The sequence below is a fragment of the Battus philenor genome, unplaced genomic scaffold (assembly GCF_028537555.1).
Source record: "Battus philenor isolate CCGP_79_NKW_IND1 unplaced genomic scaffold, ilBatPhil1.0.hap1 SCAF_12, whole genome shotgun sequence".
NCBI classification, from domain to species: Eukaryota; Metazoa; Arthropoda; class Insecta; order Lepidoptera; family Papilionidae; genus Battus; species Battus philenor.
The window spans coordinates 6867035-6877011 of NW_027181674.1; the positions used below are offsets into that span (position 1 = coordinate 6867035).

General features: G+C 31.1%; 1 protein-coding gene across 1 annotated transcript; it reads right to left on the minus strand.

The window, feature by feature from the left end:
- Positions 1-870: 870 nt before the first annotated feature.
- Positions 871-7228, minus strand: LOC137932686 (transmembrane protein 62-like). Its single transcript, XM_068776325.1, has 5 exons — positions 6969-7228; positions 5093-5342; positions 2029-2924; positions 1367-1938; positions 871-1296 (listed from the first exon to the last, which is right to left on the minus strand). Exons 1-5 carry the CDS (start codon positions 7170-7172, stop codon positions 1263-1265), a joined length of 1956 nt encoding a protein of 651 aa, XP_068632426.1. The 5' UTR covers positions 7173-7228; the 3' UTR covers positions 871-1262.
- Between the last annotated feature and the right edge of the window lie 2749 nt (positions 7229-9977).

Here is a 9977-nt window from a genome sequence, read left to right on the forward strand (position 1 = left end):
TTTAATCGTTTATTTTAAAAGACCACGACTCAAAACCTGTGCAACGTTTCAAACATCAAAATATTTATATAACATTGTTACTTTTTTCAAACTTTTGAATTTTTAATTTTAACCCAAAAATATGACAGATATACACAGACTTCTAGATATTTTTATAAGAATTTAATATTAACTGCATATAAAATGAAAAGCAATAAATTACCATTACATTATTTTTTGGATATATTTATTTAAGGTAAATAATAATTTACCATTTTTTTTTACATAACTAATTTAGTGACTAACCTGTTGCTTCATACATTTTATTATTAGATAGGGTAACACCAAATGGCATGTATTACGATACAAACATCACGACTTGTCATTTCCATAAGTTAAAAAATAAAATTAAAAAATAAGTCATTGCACAATTTTAGTTTTCAATAAACTACGATTAACAATCATTATTAATTAAACAATATATTAAAATTGAAATACATGTAGCATTTTAAATAAACAAATACTAGATTTTTCGGAACAACGGTCAAAAATCGGTTTTATTTTATATAAAAAAGAAACTATAATTGATACTACCTTTCTATAAATACCTTCAGAAATTTTCAGTAAATCGCGGCATGTTTTGACTAAGCCCTGTATTATAAATAGAATATTTGTATACATTTATTGCGAGTTACATAAATAGGTAAATCAATGAAAAACATGTATACGTTTACTATAAGCAAACTTGGATCAATGAATTAATTAATAAAAAAATAAATTCACTGCAAAAATACTTAACATTTCATTAGTTTTTATTAAACGTGACATTTTATAATATACGACAATAAAATCAATCGTAAAACACGCTTGCTCTTTTATGAAATAGGCATTTTGTTTTTTTACTATTAAAAAAGTTATTTTTTCACTTCTATTTTAATATTACATCTGTCTTTATATAATACCTTATATTTCTTATTAGGATTGTTTCTTTGGTAATATAATACTTAAAAATTGATTATACTCATCTGCAAAGACTTTCTTGTTACACTTAGCTTCTTTATTTTATATTTGATAAACAAAGAGTTTGTTTACATTATTTTTATTTTTTGAAGTACTATTTATTATAATGCGCTACAGAAATTTTTGCATATTATTACCTAAGACTGTTGTAGTAATGTGATAACAAAATACAATTAAAAAACATTGGCGGTATCCTCAGTAATAACTGTTTAAGCGTGCATAGCAAGCTTCTTTATTACAAAGTTCTGAAAAATTCGTGCAGGCTATGATGGTAATTCATCTAATTTCAGCAAAACCCTGAAAAAAGAAATTTTAAAATGCATATATTAAAAATTTTAAAATAAATTGATTATAAGTAAATAAATACCTGCAATACTCTTGCGGTAATGTCAGCATCCTGTACCACAGCATGATATTTAAAAATACGCTCCAAGTTCTTAACGGTCCAAATATAAATGCCATTGTACCATATTCGAGCCAGTAAAAGTATGACAATAAAAGCTGTATTGTCAACAGTAATATGAATGGTAAATTCTTTATAAGTCGTTTTATTCCTCTTATATTTTGTCCAAACAATCGTATCTCTAAGCAATATGCCAATACAAAAACTAGTGGTATATGTACAAACATCAATTGCACACTTCCGTACATGTAAGTAAACGGTTCTGGTATAAATGATCCTTTTATTAAAATACCCCACGCAAATACTGCGCCTATATATCCGTCTATAAGCTCTCCCACAATCCACGGTCCGAATGGTATATAAAGGACATATAAAACCACTGGATAAAAAATTCTATCAATTTTAGTCAATAACCATATTCTGCGAAGTATTTTGTTTAAAATTCTTCTTCGATATTTAGGTGGTCGCTTTTGAAACCTCAGAATAACTAAGGGCAACACGTTAATCATTAACAGAGTTCCAAATAGTGACTGAAACTGAAAATAATTTTATTTATATGTGGTTATGTCATATTTTTTTTATTTAATAAACAGTAATAATTTTACAATTAAATATGTTCCACTTACCACTGCCCCGGCGTCGAGCATGAGCAATATTCGTGGTGTTACTTTGAATTGCAGGTTGGATCCGTCCAGGGAAAATGGATGCTCAACAACAGTTTTTCTTCCAATTTCATCTGTTGCCATGACATATAAATAATGCACCCCAGTTTTAAACAAAAATGGCTGCCATTTACAAACATACAAAGGATTTTCTGTTATTGTACACACAGACCAATTTATTTTGTCAAATGATATTTGCACAGTATCAATATTTACATCACTAAAGGCCAGTATCCTAACGTGTGTTGAATGGTAAATTAAATTTAAAGGCTCACGCCCGGGCATCGGATATTGCGCGTGCTTTGGATTAGTAATAAGAACGACAGGCCATGTATTATGTTTTTGATCCACAAATGAAAATATGCCATGATCAATAGCTGCCAATCGATACATCCTGTTATCTTTCCAATCACCCAATTCCAGTTCTAAAAATCCTTTTCTCTGTATGGTGTACATATTGGGTACTAAACCACCCATTGAATGTAGGTGACCACAGACATATACTTGTGATCCTTTACTGCTGCCGATGAGGTGCCGTAAATTTAATCTTTGAGAATCTCTTTCCAAGGATAATATACATGATGTAGGATAGTGGCCAAACCAAATAATATGATCAGATTTTGATTCCGCTTCCAACTTTAACTTCTGCAAATGCTGTTGTTCTTGTACATCTAGTATACCAATAAAATTGAATGGCCTTCGGATACCGGGATCTGGGCATGCATCGATGCCTAAAAATGCAACATTTAGGCCATTTTCGTTCAAAATATAAACGTAGGATTTTGGATATTTTACTCCCTGGACAGAGTAATTTCTAAAATAATTTTCCTGTGCATTAATATTTCTAATGTTGAAATTATCTGCAAAACAAAAAAATAATAGATTAAATTTTGATTAAACGGCGTACCTATCCTAGTAGGGCATAAACTTATATTTAGTATTTCAGACAAAAGTCAAAATTTCAAACTTAACAAAAATATTATCAAACAAATTATAACTAATTACTAGGAGTATATACATTTTACTTTTATTTGATCTGAACAATGTAACAGGCTAACACATTTCCGGCAAGTAACCGGAGACCGAGAACTGGACGAATCGGTAAGCTACAGACACCCGTCTGGTCAAATTGGTGTGGAGTTCTCCTGCCTGGAGAAAGACAAGGAGGCTACTCGATTTACCACCGCGACTGCCGATCTAGCGACTTGTATAGACGGCAGCCGCATAGAGGACAATGTGGATGCAGCGTTCTGTGTCATGCGAGACGCAACACACCTGTGCAGCAAAAAGCTCAAGTTGGATAACTTCTGCACCGCATACCTGGCAGAGCTACTGGCGTTAGCGGAAGCGCCAGGATCCGCGGCTAAGAAGTCGGCACATTCGTGCACCATTTTGAGCGACTTACGGTCCGCTTTCGAGGCTAGAACCAATTAACCAAGGACGCGGCCTTAAAGGGCAAGAGAAGACTGGAATACGAGAGATGCCCCATTTCTTTCTTCTTCTGGACACGCTTAGCAAATGGAATAGGAGGGTTTACGGAAGGAGCGACGGCATGTACAACGAGGAAATTCTTCCCCCACGCCATGTCAGCCTACCGCCGTACTCCGGAAAGTTTAGCTGGACACGTGTCTGGGCCATATATTTACGGGGCGCGGAGGATTTTCTAAGTACCTATACAGGTTTAAGGTCAAGGAGAGTCCCACGAGCATCTGTGACTCGCAAGTGGACCAGAACGTGGTGCACATTATCGCCGACTGTCCTATATTTAGAGGACTCCGCCTTGATATCAAGGTAGAAATAGATAGGAAAATAGAAGAGGAAAGTGTCGCCTTCCTCATGAGCAACCTCACACACATACATTCCTAAAGTTCTGCAAAGAAGTGGTGCAGCAGGGCATAAGTACAAACAAAAGCAAGGGCTAAAATAATGTGTTGGGTAAAGCCCGTCGACAAAAACACAAAATGTTGTAAAATATCAAATAACTATAAATCTAACTTAATAAAAAGTAAAACTACGAATAAAAATTTGTAAATTAAAAATTGTTTATAAAAAAAGATGCTGTAAAAAGAACAAAGTTTAACAAAGAATGTAGATGAGGTAAATAGGTGATGTGCGAAAGAAGATCAAAATGTGTTGAAGTAAATAAATTGTGAAGAATGAAAGGAGAAAAATAAATAAAAAATATAAATATTGAAAAAATAATTTCACGCAATATTGTAACATCCCTGGCATACACAAAGGAGGAACATGAAGCCCCAAAAACAACGGCCATAAAAAAGACTAGCACACCAACTTGATTTTAGTCTTTTTCACAAGTTGTGAAATACAAGAATCATAAAATATGTAAACTTGATATAACCTATAACTTAACAGAAGAATATAATATTTAACTTAGAAGAAAAGTTGAATGTTGTGGAAAAAAATATTTGAATATCATGAAAGAACATGGAATGGAAAGTGAACAACTATGTTGAATATATCCCACACATTGTATCTGAATTTCATAACAAATTATCCTGTAGCCTGCTAGTAATATTACTAATGGGAATTATATGTAGTACAAAGTATAAGACAACTGAAAATATGAGGTTGTATTTAATTATTTTTTTGCAGTTGACTGACCATGGAATTGTGCCATGTTGTTTACTGGAGTGTGAAACACATTTACAAATTAGATGCACATTTCAAAATTTCACTTTAAAAACAGAATGGTGGCAGCAAAAACTTTAACAAAGTTATTTATTTCATTTAGGTCTTAATTAACTTTCTGTTTTGTAAAGGCATTGATAATAAAAAGTAAGAATATATACATATTAAGCAGAATGTGTCTTATCTGTAAGTAGTATTTGTATTTAAAAATTATTAGTTGTTTCAACAAGACTTTGAGAAACATTAAGAAAGTAAAAAAATATATATACAAATATAATACAAAAAGAGTTGCAAGTCCTATGCAACATGTATTTCTTATATGGAATATGTAATGTTCTAATTCCTTCATGATATAAAAAAGAGAAAGTTAAATACTTGCCATGATTTCCTCTTATATCTAACCAAATGGTCTTTTTATTAACACCAGATTCTTTAATAATATTGTGATAATAAACCCATTCTGATTTAACTTGTGAGCTGCCCAAATTATTTTTCGCTTTGGCATCTGTTAAGTCTCCTGTAGCTAAAACTACTGCAGGCTTTATACTATTCACAGTGTTATCACAAAATTGCTGAAATTGTGATATTCTCCCAGGATCTCGGAATATACTTATGTGTATATCAGAAATCTGAAAGAAGCACCTGTTTCTCTTTATATCAAAAATATTCTTTTAAGCAAAATATTAAAGAAAACTATTTTAATCTGATGTGATTACTATACATATCTTAAAAATGTACAAAAAAGATACAAGATAACCCTAAAGAATGTGATAGTATCTTCAGCAGTAAGGAGTCATCACTTTTTTGGAAATTTATTTTGGATTCTTATTATTAATTACAGAATAGGTAGGCTGAATGATTTAAAAGTGTATAGCGTTTACTATCACAAACCTTCATTGATATTTTCAGTTGCATTTGAAGTTTTTGTACACAACTTAGGTTTAGTTCACTATCTTTTAAGCAGAATATGAAATGTTATAATTAATTGTTTAACTTAGTGAGCCTTTTGCATGTATTTATTTTATTTGTACCAGCACTATTTTAGTGATAAGATGATATTTACATGTAAATTAATGAATATAGGCATTAAAAGTAGCAAGTCTTTGATGTTTCTTATTATCTTTTTGAATTAACAAAATCATTATCTGAGTCAGCAAGAATGTAAATTCTAATTTCTAATTTTCAGTAGGTTTAACTAAATTAAGTCTTAAAACATACTTTCGCCTCAAATTTTATAGTGAATTCATCAATACAAATTGACTTATGAGGTATTAAATGTTCGGCAAGATGATGTGTTGCAATATTGCAGCTAAGAGCATCTACATTATTTATGTTACATTACAAATATTAAATTCTTAATTTATAGCCATTATCACCGTATTTTTCACAATTTTTTCATTTGTGCGGAATATTGGGGACAAAAATATGAATCCAAAATAGAAAAACCATAAATAAACTTATGTCTGACACTACTGCTGAATGATAGAATTTAACTCATTAATCAGAAATATAATTCTCAACTGTTATAGATAGAATAACAATATGTGAACTACAACAGTCATTTGTCAGTAACAGTGAAACATCCTACAACTAGTTATGATTGTTCTTATATCAAAAACTAAAAATTATTTATATTGGCTCCGAAGCAGACAATCTGAAGACAAATTTAAAAATAGCTTTGCTCTAGAGCCCTCTGTAAAAAAAAATCTTTCAATGATTACTGTATACATTTTAGATGCTTATTTAAAGTTAAGTGGGAAAAAATTATTTAAGGGCTGCATCATAGAGCAAACCTAAATAAAGATGTCAGCTAAGTATCTTCCAAAATAAATATTGGAATAAATTAAATAGACACAAAAGAAATAGTGATTGTAGTAATGCCTCCAAGATTAAAAAGGGATTAAAAAGAAATAAAAAGAATCAATAGGGAGATTAAAGAATGTAAATTTTTGTATGCAAATATATTACTGCATAATATCAACTATTGTTTCATTTATTGAATGTATCACATTTTGAATGAATAATGTAAAAGTGAATCAAGATAATTGTAAATACTACAAATTATCTAAAAAAACTAGCAAGACAACAAAAAATGTTTCTGTTAAGAACAGACTAAATAATTACTAATAAGCAATAATTAAAGTAAAAAATTATGTTTAAAACTATATGGAGCTCTAACTTTGAATCATGTTCGTAATAATTACCTATTGTGTTCAATCAATGAATTTAATTGTGTTTTAAAACAGATAACTCACCTGTAAAAACCACATTAAGTTATTGCGCTTATCAGTAATTTGACTATATTTTTTGCTCAAATATTGCGTATAATTCACGCCCTCGTCTCTGTTCTCGATGTAAAAATTGTGGTCTGTTGCTATTATATTTAATAAATTTGCCATAAATACTGATATTATTAATAAAACACATACTAGTGAAATAGCAGCTTTAGAAAAAATCATAATGTTAAAGTTATCAGATTTGTCCTATTTACTTGCTGGTATTTAAAAATTGTTTTTAAGAAAAAGATTAAAATCATTCATAATATAATATTATTTTACTATTACACAAAACTAATACTTTTTACTAAAATAAGGTCTGTTTTTTTAGTCGAACAAAGACTAGAATTCTGTAAGAAAGGGATTACATACTCACAATTGACACTGACTGTTCAAATGAAACGTCAATATTGATAACACGTGCAGTGTAGCCAGAAAATTATTTTCGGATTTTATGTTACGGAAAACTATGACAAGCTATTATGACAAAACTCATTTGTATAACTAAAAAAAAAATTTCTTCTTCGGTAAACATGTTAAAATAACAACAATATAATAACTGAAAATAAAATGATATTTTATTTTTTTATATTTAAATAGTTCGGATTATATTTTAAAAAATAAATAAATGCTGTATATATTTATTGCACATCAATCACTCCTCGATTTAAAAATTTACTTCTGTTTAACACTTTTATCTCAAAACTAAATGGTTTGTCCAACCATCTAATAAACCATAATTGTCAATTATCGTAATTATATTCATTTATAAAATTATGTAAAAAATTTCAAAAGAAACAACACTTTTTTAAATAACTAATTGGCTCGAAATCAATTGGTAACAATCCACATAATTTTGTTGGCTAAAACACTAAGGAAATCGTAATATAACCTCTTTTCATTAAAATTAAAACTTGCGAAAACTTAAACTAATTACCTATTAGTTTAAGTTTTCGCAAGTTTCAATTAATATATACAATATCGTGAATCTAGAATCAACAAACTTGTTTATTCTTGTTATTATTATATTGAAATATATTAAATGTAATTCAAAAAGCTTATACCAGAAGACATTACACATTACTACATTTTAGCGGCACCTGTTGGTTAAGCTACATAGTTATTGAGAGTTTACTTATCTTTAATAGGAAAATTTACATCATCTACCTCGCTTTATATCATCTACCTCGCCAATACATACAAATACCAAACGGTGTCAGTTAATTTTTTACATGTTCATCCATACATAACAACGAGGCGTTAGATCTTGCAATTTGTAATATTTCATATCAATTATTACGTTAATATTATACAGACTAACTTCATACCTAGCTGTATGTTAAAATGACAAAGTATTGAATTAAAAATATCAAGTTTGTAAATTTAAATGTTAGCATGTTTAAAAATGTGTCTGTTTTTCGAATTATTTATTAAGAACTCATTTTCTTGTTGTAAATTATACGCCATTAATAATATAGAAACTACCACTAAAGCAATTGCTAAAACGATGTTCAAGATATGAAGATAGTCATATAAACATTTTATAATATTTTCAGATAATGTAATATAAAATAACAGTATGTAATATAAAATAATCTAAAATAACAGGCCTAACATGAAACTCTATCTTACTCTAATACAATTGTTTATAATGTTGTAATGTAGAAACTAATAAAATTCTTATTTTAAAGGTGTAAGAGAAAAATTCTGATAAAACTAGAAATATTTATTTAACCAACCTTAGTGACACCTGAAAACTTGGCTGCGCTGGCAGGCTATGCATGATTGTTCCCAGTTACAACAATCTCTGTTCATATTAGTCCGACACGACTCTGTGGTCTGCTAACTTTGTAGTTGCCCGTGCTCCCGGGTGACTAAAATGACGGATTTTCTCAAAGAATGGCCAACAGAAGGTTGGAGTCCGGATAGTACAATTATTTCCGGTGGATACATAGCAAAAAATAGAATTGTCTGTACATGCTATGCTACATTTTTTTCAATTTCAGGGACGTAGCGAACAGCATCTCTTGCAGTTCTGCGTCTGAAGACTGTTCCAAACCAAATGCAGCGACATTGTCCTCAAGATTGATGGCCTTTATCCTTCCCTTGTATGGACAATGTCTGTCGTAAATTAATTCGAAATAAAATTCGGAGGATATATGCTTTAATTGCACGGGGGCAGCTTCTTTCACCTTCGAGATATAGCATAAATCACCGGTTTATGGTCGATTTAAATATTTACATGTTGTGTTTATAGAAGTTGTCGGAAATCCTGCACAGCCTCACAGACCATTAACAACTCCCGGTTTTAAGCCGGCCAATCGTACTATTTGGTATTTAGCTTTTTGCTGTAAAAAGCAAGCGGTTGTCAGTTCTTATCTACACGGTGCTGCAAACAAGCACCAAACGTGTGAGGAGGAGGCGTCCGTGAATAGTCCGAGGTTGCCTAAGCCAGATCATCATTGCATGCTACAGAAGTATTTATAAGATTATCAGTCCATGGCAAAGAGTAGGACCCCCCAACTGCAAGCTTGCGAGAACAACATTCAAATTGCGCTCAGACCCATAGTTGGAAGTGTTTCTGCGAGAGGCAAGATAGTGAAACCATATGTTGTTCAAAAAGACGATAATCGCCACAAGGACGCCAGTTGCTGTCACCTTTTTTAGCCAGTTGCAAAGGCGCCGTCGTCGGACTTTCCGAGGGGCACGCCCTACCACACTGGAAAGTCTGATAAGATTTTATGAAAAATGGAGTTGTCCACAACAATAGATTTAATGCTATATTGTTTGACTCGATCTACAGTAGCTATGGTGGACAATTTTGTCTTTCCGTCAAATAAGCGTCGTTGCGACAATCAGCTAAAAGTTGATAATGGGCTTAGAAATCTGAGCCGATAAATGCATTTCATACGTCGACGACTACGAAGTTCCAACAAAAATTACGCCTGAGTTAAAAAAGATACAAATAGTGCCGTATATTTTCATAGA